This window comes from Mercenaria mercenaria, chromosome 3 (assembly GCF_021730395.1).
Source record: "Mercenaria mercenaria strain notata chromosome 3, MADL_Memer_1, whole genome shotgun sequence".
Lineage (NCBI taxonomy): Eukaryota > Metazoa > Mollusca > Bivalvia > Venerida > Veneridae > Mercenaria > Mercenaria mercenaria.
Genome location: NC_069363.1, coordinates 98,204,551 through 98,226,262, shown reverse-complemented (window position 1 = coordinate 98,226,262; position 21,712 = coordinate 98,204,551). Strand labels below are relative to the sequence as shown.

At 34.9% G+C, this 21,712-nt stretch overlaps 2 protein-coding genes across 10 annotated transcripts in view; both read right to left on the bottom strand.

Annotated features, from left to right (window-relative positions):
• LOC123523913 (uncharacterized) overlaps window positions 1–21,712 on the bottom strand; it is a 356,017-nt gene that overhangs the window by 126,201 nt on the left and 208,104 nt on the right. The gene's annotated exons all lie outside the window — the stretch shown is intronic.
• LOC123523921 (uncharacterized) overlaps window positions 1–21,712 on the bottom strand; it is a 60,998-nt gene that overhangs the window by 6,896 nt on the left and 32,390 nt on the right. For 6 of the 9 annotated variants that reach the window (XM_053539411.1, XM_053539412.1, XM_053539413.1 and 3 more), the window contains 5 exons: window positions 18,611–18,676; window positions 16,950–17,000; window positions 16,221–16,247; window positions 15,864–15,890; window positions 13,503–13,523 (listed from right to left, as the gene is read on the bottom strand). In XM_053539411.1, coding sequence (XP_053395386.1) covers window positions 13,503–13,523; window positions 15,864–15,890; window positions 16,221–16,247; window positions 16,950–17,000; window positions 18,611–18,653 — 169 coding nt within the window. In that variant the 5' untranslated portion in view covers window positions 18,654–18,676. Of the gene's footprint in view, window positions 1–13,502; window positions 13,524–15,801; window positions 15,891–16,220; window positions 16,248–16,949; window positions 17,001–18,610; window positions 18,677–21,712 lie in introns of those variants that run through there. The other 3 variants (XM_053539415.1, XM_053539416.1, XM_053539417.1) reach the window with 2 other exon arrangements.

The following is a 21,712-nucleotide window of genomic DNA, read 5'->3' as shown; positions in this document are numbered from 1 at the left end:
CAAGGTTTTTCTATTTTTATACTTACTGGCCAAGTTTTGAACACACGTGACCCAGTTTCAAACTTTTTCTAGATATCATCAAGGTGAACATTCAGACAAATTTTCATGAAGATCCATTGAAAAATATGGCCTCTAGAGTGGTCAAAAGGTTTTTCTATTTTTAGACCTACTGACCTAGTTTTTAAACGCAGTTGACACAGTTTCAAACTTGACCTAGATATTATCAAGGTGAACATTCAAACCAACTTTCATACAGATCCCATGAAAAATTTGGCCTCTAGAGAGGTCACAAGGTTTTTCTATTATTTGACCAACTGACCTAGTTTTTGAAGGCACGTGACCCAGTTTCAAACTTGTCCTAGATATCATCAAGGATAACATTCTGACCAATTTTCATGAAGATCCATTGAAAAGTATGGCCTCTAGACAGGTCACAAGTTTTTCCTATTTTTAGACCTACTGACCTCGTTTTTAACCCCAGTTGACCCAGTTTCGAACTTGACCTAGAAATCATAAAGATGAACAATCAGACCAACTTTCATACAGATCCCATGAAAAATATGGCCTCTAGAGAGGTCACAAGGTTTTTATATTATTTGACCTACTGACCTAGTTTTTAAAGGCACTTAACCCAGATTAAAATTAAACTAGATATCATCAAGATAAACATTCTGACCAATTTTCATTAAGATCCATTGAAAAGTATGGCCTCTAGAGAGGTCACAAGGCTTTTCTATTTTTAGACCTACTGACCTAGTTTTTGAACGCAGTTGACCCACTTTCAAACTTGACATAGAAGTCATGAAGATGAACAATCGGACCAATTTTCATACAGATCCCACGAAAAATAAGGCCTCTAGAGAGGTCACAATGTTTTTCTATTATTTGACCTACTGACCTAGTTTTTGATAGCACGTGACCCAGTTTCAAACTTGACCTAGAAATCATCAAGGATAACATTCTGACCAATTTTCATGAAGATCCATTGAAAAGTACGGCCTCTAGTGAGGTCACAAGGTTTTTCTATTTTTAGACCTACTGACCTAGTTTTTGACCGCAGTTGACCCGTTTCGAACTTGACCTAGATATCATCAAGATGAACAGTCAAACCAACTTTCATACAGATCCCATGAAAAATATGGCCTCTAGAGAGGTCACAAGGTTTTTCTATTATTTGACCTACTGACCTAGTTTTTGAAGGCACGTGACCCAGTTTCAAACTTGTTCTAGATATCATCAAGGTGAACATTCTGACCAATTTTCATGAAGGTCTTGTGAAAAATATGGCCTATAGAGAGGTCACAAGGTTTTTCTATTTTTAGACCTTCTGACCTAGTTTTTGACCGCACGTGACTCAGTTTCGAACCTGACCTAGATATCATCAAGATGAACATTCTGACCAATTTTCATAAAGACATCATGAAAAATGTGACCTCTAGAGTGGTCACAAGCAAAAGTTTACGGACGGACTAACGGACTAACGGACGGACGACGGACGCTGCGCGATCACAAAAGCTCACCTTGTCACTTTGTGACAGGTGAGCTAAAAACAACAGGAATTTTGATGAAATAACACAGTCCGCTAAAATCGAAATCCTGAAAGACTTGATTTACCTGCTATCCCTATCAAACAAATACTGCAGAAGTAACGCATACAGGCAACACTATGTAAATCGCTGAAACATATATGTTACAAAAGGCTTCTAGTGTAAACAAAAAATACTTTCAAAATGGAAGAAACAATATCCTCATTAAACAATATATTGTAGTGCCCCCACCCCGATCACTGTACTTTACTTGGGTTAGGGTAAAAAAATGTAAAAATAAACAGACCAAGGGCAAGGGGACTACAGTCTGGGGACTGAGTCCACCAATTACAATACTTTTAGGTTATTCATTTTGGGGATAAACAATATGTTGACTTAACTAGGGTCTGGTCGCGACCCTGTAGGCTGGTAGCGCCTAAGACAAGGCTGGTAGCGCCCGAGTTCAAATTTATTTCAAAGTTTAAAATAAACTACTGACAACGTTCCTTTCGGCTTCAAACAACTTTTTATTTATGGGAAGCCTTAACAATAACTATTAATTATAACTGAATGAAATAATATTAATGAAAATATCAGACAAAAGTCGTGTAGCAGGTGGACCGAGAACCAACTCTAAAAGTACAGTTTTCTATGAGAAAAACAGCCAAATACTGCTAATAAATATAACTGTATAATTTAATGATAGTAAGTATCGTGCAGTTTCAAAGTTTGAATAATTCGTATAGGTTTTAGAAGCGTAAATAAAAAAAATGTCTAAGAACAAACTGACAAACAGCCTTTCTATACGAGAGACGGAGGCAAAGTGATGATTCAAGCGTTCTAATAATTAACCTTTTCGGTATGCATGGTATGCAAATGAGGATGTAATACCTAATTCTAAATAAGGCCAAAGTCGGAAATACCCGGACAGGTCCGTAACCGAGTTGATGCTACGAACTTACTTAGGCCGACCATGACGTCATTCGGGATACGAACGTTTCCTTATATGCAAATAAGGCGGAGCTTAACTTCTAAACTAGTGTAAACAAACAAAGTCGGACAGAAATAAATAATAAAACAATATAGAACGCTACGAATCAACACTACATGTCAAGTATTAAATATCAAATACTTGAAAATAAAAGTTAACTATTTCTGCAGAATATGAAGCGATTTCGGTCCGCTTGTACAAGATTTAGTCACCCGGTGCATACGTACAAAAATCCAAGATGGTTGACAACTGTCAAAATTTCAACTGACATAAATTTTTATCAACCTTTACAATGTCAACAATGGACATAACATGAAAACATCGAGTTAATTTAATACAGCAGGTGATTGTTGATTGAACTATTGAATAACTCAGGCTGACATTGCGTACTTTTATAGAGAATCCCTGTGAAAGCTAGAATTGCAGTTTCACTAACTGACACAATGGCATTGTCACAAAATCAAGTTAATTTTATTTATCATTCTTTTAAAGGCAATGCTACAATTATCAGATTAAGCATTAATGTACTTTTAAACTCATGGTATCTTAATACATAGGTAGATTAGCTGGATTAGTTGACCATACAATGTCACACTTGAGTGAATTTTACCTGTAAATAATTGACCAATCAGTGTGAGATTGCAGAAATGTATAGTGTGTCTTTTTGAATAAGCTAACACCTGAGCTGACTTTTGACTAGAGCACATGGCATGTTAGCATAAAAAAATTTGATAGAATATTTGGCAGGAGTTTATCTAAAAGAAACTAGAATTTTCTTAGTTAATTATCAAGATGATGTTTTATGGTCAGAATTATTTTCCTGTTTATTGAGATTGTCACTGCAAATCAGATATCAGGGTAAGTGTGCTTTTATTCACGTTTTGAACTGTAAAATTTGTTTTATTTTTTTTTTCGCTTTGTACATGGAAGATTTTATGAATATTTCTTTGTGTAAAATTTCATTAGTAACTAGAGGTAATATTGTAAAATCCCTTTTTTGTATATAACATACAAGTATTATGTAATGTATTTCAACAATGATGTAAAATAGTATTTTATGTCTGATAAATGAATGTAAGGTTCCTGTTATTAGGTTGGTTGGAGGAGAGATGCTCGTAGCTCTTGGTACTGGTAGTTGGTGCCTTCAACGCGGCTTTTTAGCACATTTGAGATCTTTGACTGGTGTGGAGAGCTGGTATAGGAATGTGTACAATTACTGAAACATTGTACAGTGTGTGAATGTTTCCGTCATAAGTATTAATGTCGGTGTTTGGACTATATTTAGATATTTATATGGTCGGTGTATTTCAATAATACTGAACAGTTTTCTACTACAAGAAACATTGACCAAATCGGTTGGTCGGAGTTGAACTAACTTTAGTGTTGATAACATTGAGGACCATGCATTGGTCGGAGATTGTAGAGACATTCAGTTCTTAAGGCGGAAGTGTTAGGTGGAAGTGTTGCTGGTTGGTCTCGATTTGATTCCAGGATTACAGAACTTTTCATTATTTAACAGAATATCTTTGTTTTATATGCATAATATACTTCATATTTAATTTGATTATTAAAAGATTGATCAAAAGTTAACTTAACTTGTTAGGTGGTTATTGCAGTAGTAGAGCTACCCACTCTGGCCAATCCTGACATGTGACATTGGTGTCAGAAGTGGGATAGTAGTTCTTTGCTGCAGTAACCACTTCAGTAAAATTTGTTTTATATTTGTATCTTTAAGTTTGTGTAAAATTTTTATTTGTTTTCAGATGTTGAGAATTGTAATCCATGAACAAAGTAGAAGTTTTGGATGAACACTCTAGCTCAGTTTAATTAGGCCCACGAAGTATACCCTGATGTCTGGTACGTGGTTACAGTGACACTGTATAGGTTGTAAGTAAAACATTAAGTGATTGTCTTCTGCCAGATTTTTCTTTGAAGTCAGACACGTATCTTGTAAGATTTTTTTTCGGTAAACTTAGTATACTGGGTCAGTCCTGTGTATAGGTAGAGGTGGATATTTGGTATTTGTACTTTTCCTTCAGTATAAGTGACATAGGAAGGGAAGGGATATAATGGTTTATATATATAGGAGGTGTATATGTGGCTGAAATATGTAGTGAATGTATATTATTTAATCCTTTCTGGTGTTGTTTGGCAGGAGAAGAGACAGAGTTCACATCAAGAATACGTATACCACTGGTTAATGCAGCAGTAACAAAGTGCTATTACATTTCAGTGATAAAGATTTTCATTTGTTTGATTTTGTTAACTGAGAAAATATGTCTTTACAAGCTTTAACAGAATTAGGTAAAGAGATGGGCTATGCGGGAGAAGAATTCAGAGAGTTTGTGAAAGATCAGCAAAATAGACTGCGTGACGAGAGAAAGGAAAAACGAGAAATGCTTCAAGCAGAGCAACAGTTAGAACGTGAAAAGTAAGATCATGAGTTAAAAATGGCTCAGTTTAAGTATGAGGCAGATAAAGCTGCAAATGAAGCAGAATAGAAGGTAAGAGAGAAGGAGAAAATAATAGAGGAAGAAAAGATTAAATTAGAAGCATTACAGATAGCACATAGTCATAAATTGGAGCTGTTAGAAAAACAACAAGAAATAAATGAAAGTATGTCATCGAGTATGCCTGTCACACCTTCTAGCTCCTGTGCACCGAAAATGCCCAAAATGCCTCCGTTTGATGAAAATTATGATGAAATGGATTCGTATTTGAGACGGTTTGAGCGTTACGCAGTAGCAGTTGGTTGGAAGTCAGAAACTTGGGCAACCAACTTAAGTGCTCTTTTAAAGTGTCGTGCGTTAGATGTTTATGCTCGAATGCCTGTTGAAAATGCACTTGACTTTGATGAATTAAAAACTGCTTTATTAAAAAGGTTTGAGCTTACAGAAGAAGGTTTTAAGAAAAGATTTCGTTCTTGTAGACCCGAGAATGGGGAAACATATACAGAGTTTTCTGTTAGATTAGAGAGTTATTTAAAACGATGGATAGATATGGCAGAGATTGATCATTCATTTGAGGGACCGCTTGATTTGATGGTTAGAGACCAGTTGTTACATATTTGCAATAAAGGACTAACTTTATTTCTTTTAGAAAGGATTCCAAAGTCATCTGCACAGATGGCAAAATTTGCAGATCAGTATTGTGAAGCACGGTCACTTCCGGTATCTACATTTGTGTTTCGCCGTAGTGAACCTGTTAAACGAAATGCTGCAAATGACCGTAGTAGAAGTGTTGAGCGGAGTCAACAATTACATGTTGACAATAGAAATAGAGATAGACGTTTTCCTTCAGGTACGAGACGATGCTACAGATGTGGTAAAACTGGCCATATTGCTTCAGAATGTCGTACTAATTTTTCTTCGAAAAAAACAGTTGCTTCATTACAGGGTTCTGATAGGCCAATAGTCCATCACCATATAAGGTGCGTTTTGAAGATCAAAAGGGTAAAGTACAGAAGTCCAGATCAAGGTCAGCAACACCTGAGAGAAGGGATAATAAGGTGTGTGGAGCTTTCCTTTCTTTAACTGATTGTATTTCTTACAGTTCTCCAGGGTCGAGTACGATTTTGAGTTCTGCATGTAATGTGACTACTTCAGCAATGCCCACATCTAATGGTATCATAGGTAGTAAGTTAGTGACTGTCCTTAGAGATTCAGGATGCAGTGGCGTTGTAGTAAGAAGGAGTTGCATAGATGAGAATCAGATCACTAATAGAACGCAAGTTTGTGTTTTAGCTGATGGAACGAAGTTTGAAGTCCCGATTGCATGCATATATATTAACACACCTTATTTTTCAGGAAAGGTTGATGCTTGGTGTATGGAAAATCCAATCTATGATCTAATCTTAGGGAATATTACAGGTGCTCGTAGTCCTGGGTCCCCAGATCCGGATTGGAAACAACAGGTTAGTGCTGTTCAAACAAGACAGCGAGCACGTGATGCACGTCATGACAAATACCGGAAGATGTTGGTTCCTGATGTTGTTAAAGATGAGGTAAGCCCTGATGATATAAAAAAGGAACATCAAACTGATCCGTCTTTGACAAAGGTTAGGCGTTTGATTTCTGAGGAGAAGCAGAATGACAGTAAGTGTTATTTCATGAAGGGCAATTTAATATTTAGAAAATTTCAATCATCCAAAGTCGATAATGGCAAAATATTTAAGCAACTAGTTGTTCCACAAAAGTTTTGACATACTGTTATGCAATTAGCACATGAATCAATTCTGTCCGGTCACCTTGCCACAAGACGAACCTTACCAAAGGTTTTCTTAGAATTTTACTGGCCAGGGATTGTGTCAGAGGTGAAAAGATATTGCCAGTCTTGTGATATTTGTCAACGGACTTCACCAAAAAGTAGAGTTATGGAAGCACCATTAGGATATATGCCTTTGATTGATGTTCCATTCAAAAGGGTTGCCATAGACTTAGTAGGTCCTTTAGAACCAATATCTGATAAAGGGAATAGATATATACTTACATTAATAGATTATGCCACTCGATATGCAGAAGCAGTAGCACTCCCGTCAATAGAAACTGAGAGAGTTGCTGCTGAGGCTTTACTTGACATGTTTTGTAGAATAAGAGTTCCTGGAGAAATTCTTTCTGACTTAGGATCTCAATTCACCTCGGACCTGATAGGCTTTTATCATTTAGACAATTGACTACTACACCATACCATTCAATCTGTAATGGTCTGTGTGAGAGGATAAATGGTACAATTAAGATGATGCTTAGAAGGCTGTGCGCAGAAAGACCGAAAGATTGGGATAAGTATATTAATCCATTGTTGTCTGCATACAGGGATTCAACACAAGAAAGCTTGGGATTCACACCTTTTGAGCTTATATATGGTAGATCAATCCGTGGCCCAATGACAATATTGAAAGAGTTATGGACTAAGGAAATTCCAGATTCTGAAGTAAAGACAACATACCAGTATGTGTTAGACTTGCAGACCAGGTGAGAAGAAACAAGTAAGTTAGTACAGAAAAATCTAACAAGTTCATCATACAGATACAGACAGATATACAATAGAAGGGCTAAAGTAAAGAAGTTGAAGGTAGGTGATAAAGTTTTAGTGTTGCTCCCAACAAAAAATAACAAGCTACTTATGCAGTGGAAAGGTCCTTATACAGTATCGGAAAAGGTAGGTACATTAGACGATAGAATACAGGTTCATGACAAAATGAAATAATTCCATGCAAACATGTTGAAACGTTACTTTGATCGTTCTAATATTGGTTCTTCAGCTGTAGGTATAGCAGGGGTTGCTGTTATAGATCTCCAGAGTGAAGAGAGTGATGCCGAGTTTGATTCTATGGGAGAAAGAGATATGTTGGTAGAAACTCCTTCCTCTGTAGGTAAAGAATTTTTTTTCAGATTGTAAAATGTCTACAGATCTTGAGGCCGAGCAGGTGAAGCAGTTGTCTTGTTTGTTGGAACAATATTCTGACGTTTTGTCTGATAAACCAGGTTTAACTACCTTAGGAAAACATGACATCAAATTAACTACAGATGAACCAGTCAGGGCAAAACCATATCCAATGCCGTTTGCTGTAAGAGAAATAATAAAGGAAGAAGTGTTAAAAATGCTTGATTTAGGTGTGGTTGAACCATCTGAGAGCCAGTACTGCAGCAATGTCGTCATTGTCACGAAGAGTGACAATACTAATCGCTTCTGTACAGATTTTCGCGCTTTAAACCGTATTACGGTTTTTGATTGTGAGCCAATTCCCAACATGGAAAAAATCTTTGTTAAGTTATCAAAATCTAAGTTTATTTCCAGACTAGACTTAACGAAAAGTTACTGGCAGCTTCCTCTCTAGGATTCTGCAAAACCGTTAACGGCATTTTGTACACTACTTGGATTGTTCCATTATAAGACTATGCCTTTTGGACTAGTTTGTGCTAGTACAAGTTTCAGCCGATTGATGCGTAGACTTCTCAGTGGAATGTCTGATATAGATAACTTCATTGATGATATATTTGTTTATACAGAAACCTTTCTACATCATTTACAGGTATTAGCAGACTTATTCTTACGGTTACGTCAAGCTCATTTGACAGTGAAACCTAGTAAATGTTGTTTTGCGTTTCAAAGTACTGAGAGTCTTGGTCATATTGTAGGTGAAGGCTGTCTGCAACCTGTGCCTGACAAGTTGAATGCTATTCGAGAAGCTGAGAGACCTATGACAAAGAAGCAAGTACGCTCTTTCCTAGGTTTAGTTGGATTCTATATAAAGTTTGTTCCTAATTTTGCTACAATTGCAGTACCTCTTACAGATCTTACCAAGAAAGGACGACCAAATAAAGTGGCATGGGGTGAAGCACAAGAGAAAGCCTTTCAGTCCTTAAAGGCAGCTCTATGTTCTTTTCCAATTTTGAAATTACCAGATCTCGATGCAATGTTTGTTTTGCAGACTGACAGTAATGAAGTTGGAATAGGCGGTATTCTATTACAGGAAGAAGATGGGGTCAAGAAATCAGTATCTTATGCTAGTAGAAAGTTAAAGAAAGCAGAACCTAATTATGCTACAATAGAAAAGGAATGTTTAGCCCTTGTATGGGGTGTTCTCAAGTTTCAGAGGTATCTTTATGGCAAAGAGTTTGTTTTAGAGACTGATCACCGCCCATTGATTTATCTTAAGAGTGGTAAAGTAGCGAATGCCCGACATATGCGTTGGGCCTTGTTGTTACAGCCATATAGATTCCCCATAGTTGCTATACGGGGTCGGGATAATGTTAGGGCAGACTATTTGTCTCGTACTTAGATGTTTGATGTGTGGGTTAGATAGGAATACTGTAAGATTTTGTGTAAGAAAGTGTAAACACTTCTTAAGCAGGGGGTTATGTCACAAAATCAAGTTAATCTTATTTATCATTCTTTTAAAGGCAATGCTACAATTATCAGATTAAGCATTGATGTGCTTTTAAACTCATGGTATTTTAATACATAGGTAGATTAGCTGGATTAGTTGACCATACAATGTCATACCTGAGTGAATTTTACCTGTAACTAATTGACCAATCAGTGTGAGATTGGAGAAATGTATATTGTGTCTTTTTGAATAAGCTTACACCTTAGCTGACTTTTGACTAGAGCACATGGCATTTTAGCATAAAAAGATTTGATAGAATATTTGGCAGAAGTTTATTTAAAAGAAACTAGAATTTTCTTCGTTAATTATCAAGATGATGTTTTATGGTCAGAATTATTTTCCTGTTTATTGAGATTGTCACTGCAAACCAGATAGCAGGGTAAGTGTGCTTTTATTCACATTTTGAACTGTAAAATTTGTTTTATTTTTTTTTCGCTTTGTACATGGAAGATTTTATGAATATTTCTTTGTGTAAAATTTCATTAGTAACTTGAGGTAATATTGTAAAATCCCTTTTTTTGTATATAACATACAAGTATTATGTAATGTATTTCAACAATGATGTAAAATAGTATTTTATGTCTGATAAATGAATGTAAGGTTCCTGTTATTAGGTTGGTTGGAGGAGAGATGCTCGTAGCTCTTGGTATTGGTAGTTGGTGCCTTCAACACGGCTTTTTAGCACATTTGAGATCTTTGACTGGTGTGGAGAGCTGGTATAGGAATGTGTACAGTAACTGAAACATTGTACAGTGTGTGGATGTTTCCGTCAAATGTATTAATGTCGGTGTTTGGACTATATTTAGATATTTATATGGTCGGTGTATTTCAATAATACTGAACAGTTTTCTACTACAAGAAACATTGACCAAATCGGTTGGTCGGAGTTGAACTAAGTTTAGTGTTGATAACATTGAGGACCATGCATTGGTCGGAGATTGTAGAGACATTCAGTTCTTAAGGCGGAAGTGTTAGGTGGAAGTGTTGTTGGTTGGTCTCGATTTGATTCCAGGATTACAGAACTTTCCATTATTTAACAGAATATCTTTGTTTTATATGCATAATATACTTCATATTTAATTTGATTATTAAAAGATTGATCAAAAGTTAACTTAATTTGTTGGGTGGTTATTGCAGTAGTAGAGCTACCCACTCTGGCCAATCCTGACATGTGACAGGCATGACATAGAGTTCTAACATTTTGAAATGTAATTTAGTAAGCAACAATTTAACTATGCAATTGGCTATCTGTCAATGTCTGGAAATGTTACAGAACAATGAACTGTGATTAAAAAGTAGCTGAAAGGTAGCCTGACAACTTAAACATAAAAAATAAAAAACTACTGATAAGCCGTAAAAACAATGCAAAACAACTGCATCAAAACAACAATAATGCCTCACAATATCAACAAGATATCACGTATGCACCCTATGGTGCCATGTACAATTTTAGTGACACTATAACCTTGCCTTTTGAAGTACTGCATCAAAAAGAAAGGACCATCTACTGACCACACGCAATTATCCTATAAAGTTTATAGACTGCAGGCCATTTTCATGCGTCATACTCGTGTCAAAAGAAACACATTTTTTTTCTGTCTAATAAATACTGAATTAATAGACCTTTAAAAAGAATATAAAACATGAAAGTATTAGACAGCTACAAGATTTCATAGAGAACAAGAGCTGTCACTAATGGTGACAAATGACCCCGCAGCGCCTTGACCTTTGACCTGGTGACCTTGACCTTTGACCTGGTGATCCCAAAGTCAGTAGGGGTCGTGTACGCAATAAGTACTATATGCATGTGAAGTTTGAAGGTTCTGGGTGCAGTGGTTCGTGAGTAAAGTGCCTTCATGCAAAACGTTAACGTTGTGACGAACGAACTAACGAACGGACGGACAGTTGAAAACTAATATGCCTCCCTTCGGGGCATAAAAATATTCTAACAATTTTCATAAAGATCAAATGGAAAATATGATCAGTGTAAATAAGGTTTTTTCTATTATTTAACCTAGTGGCTTATTTGAAAACCTCAGTTAACCCTTTTTAAGTCTTGACGTATTTTTTATACAGAAAAATATTCTTATTAAATGTTATGAAGATCACATAGAAAATGTGACCTCTACAGTATCTAACCTCAGTTATAGCACGCTGACTTGTGTCCATGGGTAATATTTTTTTCTAACGGCCTGATTTAATTCCCTTCTAATCAACTTACTTATTTACCTTTTTTATTTCTCCTTGATATTTGATTTACTTATAATAATTTTTCAAAGTACTAGAGATATTTTGCTTAATCAGCACACAATGACGGAGCTATACCCAAAGCAAACAAACTAGAAAAATATCTATTAGTTAATTCCTAAACAAGATGGCCATAATGGCCCTATATCGCTCACCTTCTATCATTGCACATAAGGACAAGAAGGTCAAAAAAATCATAACCAAGATCAATCAAAAGAACTATGAGAAAATATAGTTGAAATTTTCTTAAATGTACTTCAGATGAAAGTATTTTCAAATTAGGCCAGTAGTTTCATATAAGAAGTTTTCTGTTTAGCCATATGGGAAAATGAGCTCCTGCTCCAGGCGGCCACTTTTTAAATGAATGTAATATTATTTGAAGGAAATTGGTAGAGGGTCACCCAAGAATCATTTGTGTAAAATTATTTTGAAAACAGACCAGCAGTTTCTGGGGAAAAAAAGATTCTCAAAGTTTTATATAGGCATATAGGGAAAATGAGCAAAACCCATTGAGGCCATGTTTTTCGCTGAATCAAAATTATTTTAAGGAATATAGTTCGCTGAATCAAAATAATTTTGAAGGAATGTAGTAGAGGAACACTAGTCTTGTGTAAAATTGTCTTGAAATCAGTTTTCTATATAGCCATAAGTTCAAAGGACAGGAACAATAAAGGGGAAAATATTAACAACAACAAAAAAAAAAAGAATCCTGCAAGGTACAGATATGTCAAATTACACATAGAAACTGGAGGTACCATCCAAGTTCTACTATAAAAAATGGTCTCGATTTTTCCCTACGGCCAATAATAAAAAGTTACTAAATAAGCTATTCATATTAACATAAAAGGGAAGTAATAAAAAAATATTGTGAGTGAACAAAAAAAGGATCTGCCAAATAGAAACAAGAGCACTGTAATGCAACGCAAATGAAGAGCAATATACACACAAAACAAAGTCATATGACATTTGACCCATAAGTGTGATCTTGATCTTGAAGTGAGCCATCTGAGACATGCGCTCTGCAGGTCGTTTCGATGAGGTGAACATTTTTGGCAGATTTCTTTGAAATCCTTCAAGTTTGATTAAATTCAAATCATAAATGAAGCTGCTATTGTGCAGACAAGGTCAAAATAGCTAATTCTGGCCCTATTAGGGGCCTTAACTCTGGAACCCATTATGGATCTGGTCAGTTCAAAAAAGAAACCAAGATCTTATTGTGATACAAGTTGTGTGCAAGTTTGGTAAAAATCAAATTATAAATAAAACGTTATTGTGCAGACAAGGTCAAAATAGCCAATTTGGCCCTTTCAAGGGCCATAACTCTGGAACCCATGATGGGATCTGGCCAGTTCAAAAAAGGAACCAAAATCTTATGGTGATACAAGTTGTGTGCAAGTGTGGTTAAAATAAAATCATAAATGAAACTACAATCGTGCAGACAAGAAATTGTTGACGCACGCATAATATTAAATTCTGGCCCTTTAAGGGACAATGTCTCTAGAACCCATAATGGGATCTGGCCAGTTTTCGAAAAGAACCGAGATATCATGCCAATACAAGTTTTGTACAAGTTTGATTAAAATTGCTTGCAAAATGTGGTCTCTATCGTGTTCACAAGAAATTGTGGACGGACGACGGACGGTCGGACGATGGACGAAGGGCGATCACAAAAGCTCACCCTGTCACTACATGACAGATCAGCTAATAAAACAATTGATATTCCGAAGAATCTTATACTGTGAAACTCGGTCTATAAGGACGAGATACACCTGTGAACACACATATATATAGCAAGTAAAAAAATATGAGTTTTAGTGAAGTCTTGCATTTATTGGATATCAGTACGTACCTTCGCGTTCCATGTAAGAAACTGAAAAAATAATGGACAAAGTTTTGTGAAAAAATATCACTATGATAAAACTATATAAAATATATATACAAAGCTTTTTATGCTAATGATTTAAATGATATCACACCACTAATTTTTATAGACGATAATGCTATGATATATGTTGACAAACCAAAAGTGTGTACCGGATCAAGTAAATTATAAAGAAAAAATAAACAACATTACATGAGTTACATAATATTTGCCTACCAGTTTCGTTTATTACTCATCAGGGCAAATAATACAATATAGCATCAATTATCAATAAATTTATATATATATATATATATATATATATATATATATATATATATATATATATATATATATATATATAAGCTTGAAGAAAAATTGATATTGAAGGACCACAATGGAAATAAGAGATTTTTTTTTCTCTTTCTTGTGTCATCCTTGATATTGATGTGACTGACATAGTTCATAACACATTACTTCATATGACAACTTTTATATTTGATTATAAATTTTATTATATGCATGTATTGTAACTATGTTATGTTTTGCTCAATTATCGAAATAAATCTATCTATCTAAGAAACTCTCTCTTAGGTAGAAACCTTGAATCTCCCAAAACACCAGAGAAGCCTTCAAGGTCGGTTTCAAAATGATTTTCTTCGTCAATTTTATCCTGTCATACAACCAGACAGAAACTAAATTTAAATTTGATGACATCAAAAATACGTCACATTTTGTTTCCTTTCGTGAACAGGCTCAGTAACACCAAGTCTGCTATTTTTATGCTTGGTTGCGTTCTAAGCTTCCAAAGGATCTTCTCACTGTAAAAACTGTAGTCTTTAAGCGTAATGTGGTGGCTGTTAAAAGTCTCCCCATACTTAAGACTCAATATTGTTATACTTTCTAGTACTTTGGGATCATATTTACCATAATAGAATTCCACTAAAAACAAGGTCTGTGACGTGATTGGGGTTGCACATTTCGTTTTTTCTTATGAACCGGGACTAATATTAGCATGCTTGGTTCCGATTTATGCGCCCGTTGGATCTACTCACTGATTTTGTTCCCGATAGAAGATAAATATAACAGTGAAAAAAGCTATATAATGTTTTGTCTAAAAACTCAACTTCATCCAACACCAAAGTATCATTATTACTTTAAGCTCATATACTTTCGAGATTTTGATGGTTTTCAACGAAAATTTCACGGATAAATTTTACTTATACAATGCACATATTTTGCGAAAACTGGAGTTTATTTTTCGCTTTACTAACTGACGCAAACAAATAGTATGTGAAAAAAATATTAACAAGCCGAGTCGTTATTTTTACATTTTCGACAATATCTGAGTTACAAAAATTTTGGGGTCAGTGGTTCGCAGGTCAATGTCAAAGGGATAACAGCTCATTCTTTTACTTTCAATTTTATTTCTTATTTTCTTGATATTGTATCTTGGTATCCCTCATCCACATTATCCTGCAACTCCCCCCCCCCCCCCCCCCCCCCCACACACACACACTCTCACACACATATTTTCTGCCTCTCCCTGCTCGCCCCGTCCTATTCTATACTTGCAAACGGCTTTTAGGTGGAATTTTTATTTAATATGCATTTGGTGATTGAAAGAAGTAACAATCGTATCATTCTACTATATTCTTTGATGTAGAGCCTGTCTGCACATTTATCAAACACTCCTCGTATAAATAAAACTCTTGACAAAAAGTGTTTCAGTAAAATAAATCTCTTACTAGACTAAATCAATAGGTAATTGTTGTGTTTATATAAAGTTATATGTTGTTTTTCTTTCGCTTCATTGAATAGTCCTGACGGATTTATCTCAGCCTACCTACAGTTTTGTCTGAAATTTTGGAAAAACATTTCGTGCCATGTATCTTATAGAGAAGTTTATGTTAACTGGCATAATTGTCGTCATCATTGAAATGCTCTAAAATACTGAAATTGGAGCCTCAATATTTGCTTACATGAAATCAAGGAGGAACTAAATTAGAATTATGTTAATGCAAAAAAATGTATAAAAATTATAATAAAAATGCCGCATTGGTAATCAACAACTAAGTTTGGTGTGATCTGACAAAGTCATTTGTTATCATGTTTATTAATACATGTTTGCACAGCTTTGTGAAAATTCATCAAGCGGTTGATGGGAAATTTCTATTTTATTTCATAAGGTATTGTCTACAGCGAACCCATTTTAAATTTCAAAAGAAAAACTTGCCCAAATCCACAAAACAGCCATTTAAAAAACTTACTTATCTTATATACTAACCCTGAAAAGAATTAGCTGTTTTCGTATTTTTCGAATTTCGTTTACGAAGAAACAATACATACCATCTTCATTTAGCGGTGTTTGTACATCTAAAAAAAAAACACAAAAAAACATTTAGAACTAGTACAACAGCTCATGGTCTGGCGTGAAGTAATTTTTTTCATAAATTTCGTATTGGTTCTTAAATTCCGTTTTACAGTCTTCTTACTTCTGGTATTATTTGTGAAGTTAATAATCATATATCTTAGTCATTGTGTCAGACTTTACAAGTATACTAGCTCGTATGTTTATGTATGTGTAATTTTATCTATTTTCAAATGTACTTTGAAATAGTCATCAAGATAATGACCCAAGGTAAACACCTGAAATAATATACGTTAACCTGAACAAATATCGATATTTCGAGAAACGATACATACCTAAGTGAACAGGTACATTTTGTACATCTGGAAAGAAAAACCAAAAATAAAACTAGTGAAATAGCTCAGTTTTGTCAGTCTTTACATGCATATTTATAGATAATGTCGTTTGCATGTTTATGTATAGATTGTAATCGTAAAATGCACGTAAGCACTGAACAAAGTTGTTTTTCAATGTTCCAGGGGTAAAGATATTAATGAAACAAAGCTGTAAATACATTGCTATGAAGTCTCTATTACTGTAGGAGACAATATAATGTGACATTATAATAATATATATTATATTATACCAGTTTTATGTAACGCCTTTTCATGATAAACGCTTTTAAAAGCGCTTTACGTATCGCAAAGGCAACCGCTTAGAGGCGCCAAATTCAACTTCTACTAGTACAGAAACAAAGCGATCAGACCAGAGGGGCAGGGTGAGACAAAGTCTCCAGAACAGAGAGATAAATCCTTTTAGATACATGTCTGTCCGGCTAAATTAGCTTTCCTCTTTGCGAACAGACAGTCGGGTTTTTTAACATGCCCGATGCACTGCCCCGATACAGGCGTAAATACCAGTGCTAGCCTCTGAATTAGAGGAAAGACAATCGAGCATATCAGAAATTTCCTGGACCGGGACCTCTGTATTGACAGTCAAGCGTGTTACTACAAGACTATCTTACCACCAGTTATATAACACTTTCTTATTCCAAATAAATAAAATTATTCAAAAGCAAATCCTACCCGACACAAGGCGCAGAAATTCAGATTGCCCGACAACTCTGAACTCAGCATCTGAAAAGTACACCGAAAACACTGTAAAATTTACGTATAATCAAATTCCCGGGTGACCTGTTTTGCACATAATAGTTACGAAAACCAGAGCTTTGCATATTTTCTTCTATATATTCAGAATTGTGTGTTTGGAAATAACTGATTATTAAAAGTACTTACGGTTTAGATATTTGTATCCTAAGATATCTCTTTGAAATACAGTACAACATTCATACAGTACAAGGAGCTGCGTTTTCAAACGCAAAATCATGCCCCTGGATGTTTAAAAAAACATATTGTTTATTTAGGTCTTAAGTTAAAAGTTAAAGATCATAATGAGGTCAAAGGCATTTATAAATAAGTGAGTTTGTAGGTCTTGCCACACGGCTGGATGAGTGTGACTATGCACTAAACTGGGGTGTAGGACAACAAATGTTGTTAATCAAGGTTGAGTTTGAAGGTGACGGTCATATGAGGGTCAATTTTTTTTCTTGTATCTATAGGTCTTGCTGCAAAGATTGTTAAGTGTTAGTATAACTTAATCGGTAACCATTCATTAATGTTTGCTGTAAGCAATGGTTTGTAGGGATGTATGAATGCCAATGTTATCTATATATAGGTCAGTTTGAAGGTCTTGCTTTGTTTAGTAAGAGTATGAAATAAATTGGCTTATCTATGTGAGTTATAGGACCAAATTAATGTTTACTAAGGTTTTAACTTTTAAGCTGAAGGTCATATGAGAGTCAAAGTGATTTATATATAGATTGGCTCATAGGTCTTGCCTAAAGGTTTAATTCATTATAAATAATTAAGTGAATTATTATGACCTTGCTTTGGAACTTTGGTCAAGGCCAATACTACATTTTTAGCACAGTAATAAAGTTTGAGCATAAAAGTACGTAACTGTCATTGACAGTCGTAAAGCTAGAGGAAGAAATGTAGTCTGTTTTGGAATTATATATGAATCTCTTAAACTCTCCTCGTTTAAACCATATACCTCTTGGGTTAAACTGGCCTCACTTTGGGTTCTTTGTTTATACAAGGAAAGCTTTAAAAGTCTCCAACTTTAATGCTTCAAGACCCAGAACTCAGATATATGGTATGTAGCTTCATACAGTGGTCATTTTTCAATTTCCTTCAAATTATTTCCCTGTGATGGGGTCACTTGTTTCACATTTGCGTATAAAACTTCTTCTTTACTCTTTTTTTAGATCTTAGATATTTGGCATGTAGCATTGTTAAAGGTGTAGGTTTGTTGTAACTTAATCATGAACCAATTTGAGACAGGGCCATCTCGTCTTGTATCCTACTAAAATTGCATTTTAATCCGGTGCTACAGTTTATAAAGTGTGTTGCATTTTTCATTACCTCTCATAAACAATGCTAAACAGACCCTTTTCTTCCAAACATGATTTGTCTTATTTTGCTGGAATACAGAATACAAGCTAAACGATGGTAAAGCTAAATAGATTTCAGTCAGTAAAGTACATGTAAGCAAAAACCGTAGAAAAATACCCTCATCTGTAATGAAATAGTTTCTGGAATATAATTGTATACTTAGTCTATCAGTTAATACAGTAAGACAACTTTTTATTCTAAGCTTTTCTTAAGCGGTTCTTGATTTTTATTACCTTCTTCACTGGAATATTCGTTGCTGGTCAGGTTCTCTGCCATGATTAAAATCAGAGCTTGGTTTTCTGAAAATAGATAAGATTTGATAGTTTCAAATATTTTACGTTTTTATAGGTAAACAGACACTAAGCAGGAAAATGACGCGAAAGAGTGATGGTCGCATAATGGCGGTTTTTTTTGCTCTGTAGAGTAATTTTCTTTATTTTTTTTTTGCAATTTAGGTGAACTCACATGACAGATCTATGCTTCACATGCAAATAGCATTCTCATCCAATGAAACAATAGCATGGCAAAATTTATTATTAAAAATTGTAGTACACCAACACTACAATTTGGGGTCTCATTTTAGCTGATTTTGAAACTGAAGATAGTTTACTTGCATCAAGCATGATTCTCACTTTACTTTTTATTTGTGTTCAGCACGGACAATATCTTCAAACAAAATGTTACAGACATCTAAAATGGGTCCTGATGTGAGTTGCAGTCATTGAAAATGTGTTAATTTTATATAGAATAAAAGGACCAGCTATTTAGTTGTTTTGTGCCATTGGTCATGTAATTACATTTTTGATGAAGCCCTTGCCTTTATCCAGTTATTATATCACAACGTTTGGTTATTTTATACAAAGATACTTTGTTCAAAAGGTATATAAGGAGATGGTTTCGGAGACAAAATGAGGTAAAACATTCTGTAGCATATCCTTCATATCCTTCGTAATGAATAACAACTTTCATTCGTTGCATGCCAAAACAGGCGTCTGCAAACTAACTGATTGACCGCACAAGTCCTTATAATATCTTGAAGTTCACAACGTCTTGAAGTAAACAACTGTATAAGTTGACTTGATACTAAAACATAGATTGTTATTATTAATCTTAGTATTAGACATTTTCAGGTTATTTCGACGCGGACTGCAGACACCGGACTGCTTACTGACAGTAGGGGTTTCTCACAATATTTAAAGGCTCGCGAGAAAGAAAACACACTTATGGTATATATGTTTCTTTTAGCTATATGTGTTAAGTAGCTTTTGCTTTCATTGTAGAAATTAGTGTATTGTGATATAATTATCTGCTAATACAATACATACGTTTGTAAATACATGGATAGTGACCAGGCTACATTTAACACACGGTATCTCAATTTTCAGATGTCATATTCTATTAATGTTTAGTTCACGACATATTTTAACAATTCGGCTCGATATATGTCTACATGTAAGATGCCTCTATATTCAGCTAAATACTCTGTTGCATTTCACTTGCCTTTAGCAGGTTCTTCAAATATTGCTATGCTCAAACACGTTACTTATCCTCCACGCGACTCGAAGCTTCGAACCCAAAGTATTACGATAACACTTAACTTTTATGTGTTCATGCATTAAAATATTCAACTTGAAACAGATTTTAAGATAACGACAATGCCTGGTATCTGTGTTCGTCCATAGGATTCCTAGACTTGTTTTCCTAGCAACAAAATAAGAAAATAATCGCAGTACAAAATATTATTGTGAAAAAAAATTAAACATTCTGAATAAAATGTACGTTAATTTTTGTTGCATAGTATAAATACTGTGTCCTTATTTTTCATTACTTTTGATATTTGTATCTAATGTTCCATAAAAATAGAAGTGTTCATGAAATATCTTAATGATTTAGTTCAACACCAGAAATTCTCATACATATATCGTTCATCTCCGTCGAAACGAGATCCGGTATATTACCATAATTTTTCGAAAACATCCTTAATTAGTTAAGTATCAGCATGTTTGAAAAAGAAGGAAATAGCCACTTCGTTTTGACATTATTTGATATCAGAATTGCATTTTAAATTCATGACTATTTTCAAGTGATCATTAGGTATGGATTATCAGTCTCAACTGGAATTTAATCTTTAAGTACCATTAAAACTACCTCTCAAAATTTCAATCGAAAACCCAGCTGAGACCGAAAATTGTTTTAATGTGAACATTGGGCCTTTGAAGCACCTTAGATCAAAATTCCGATCATATTCCAAAAATGTTTTATGGCCAGTACTTGCATAGAATTGCCAACGAAGTTATATGTTTGACTTAGCCAACTCCAATGACACCACTTAAGCAATTATGTGTGGTCATTTGATACAACCAGCTTAGTAGTCGACACTAGACTTTTATCATTATTGACAAAGCCTTTTTAGCTCGACTATTCAAAGAATAGTAGAGCTATTGGACTCACCCATGCGTCGGCGTCGGCGTCTGCGTCGGCGTCCGCGTCGGCGTCCCGATTTGGTTAAGGTTTTGTATGTAAGCTGGTATCTCAGTTACCACTTGTGGGAATAGATTGAAACTTCACACACTTATTCACTGTGATAAACTGACCTACACTGCACAGGTTCCATAACTCTATTTTGCTTTTTTACAAAATTATGCCCCTTTTTCGACTTGACTTAGAAATTCTTGGTTAAGGTTTTGTATGTAAGCTGGTATCTCAGTAACCACTTGTGGGAATGGATTGAAACTTCACACACTTATTCACTGTGATAAACTGACCTACACTGCACATGTTCCATAACTCTGTTTTGCTTTTTGACAAAATTATGCCCCCTTTTCGACTTAGAGATTCTTGGTTAAGGTTTTGTATGTAAGCTGGTATCTCAGTAACCACTTGTGGGAGTGGATTGAAACTTCACACACTTGTTCACTGTGATACACTGACCTACATTGCACAGGTTCCATAACTCTATTTTGCTTTTTACAAAATTATGCTCCTTTTTCGACTTAGAAATTCTTGGTTAAGGTTTTGCCTGAAACCTGGTATCTCAGTACCCACTAATTGGAATGGATTGAAACTTCACACACTTGTTTACTGTTATGATCTGACATGCACTGTGTAGGTCCCATAACTCTATTTTGCATTTTTTTTTCAACTTAGCAGTTTTTGGTTAAGTTTTTGTATGTAAGCTGGCATTTCAGTATCCAGGATTGAAACTTCACGCACTTGTTCACTTTATGAGCTGATAAACACTATGAAGGTTCCATAACCTTTCTCCCATTTTTTTCAAAATTATGCCCCTTTTTCGACTTTTGTATTCATTCAATTGACAAGGCTGTTGAATAGTC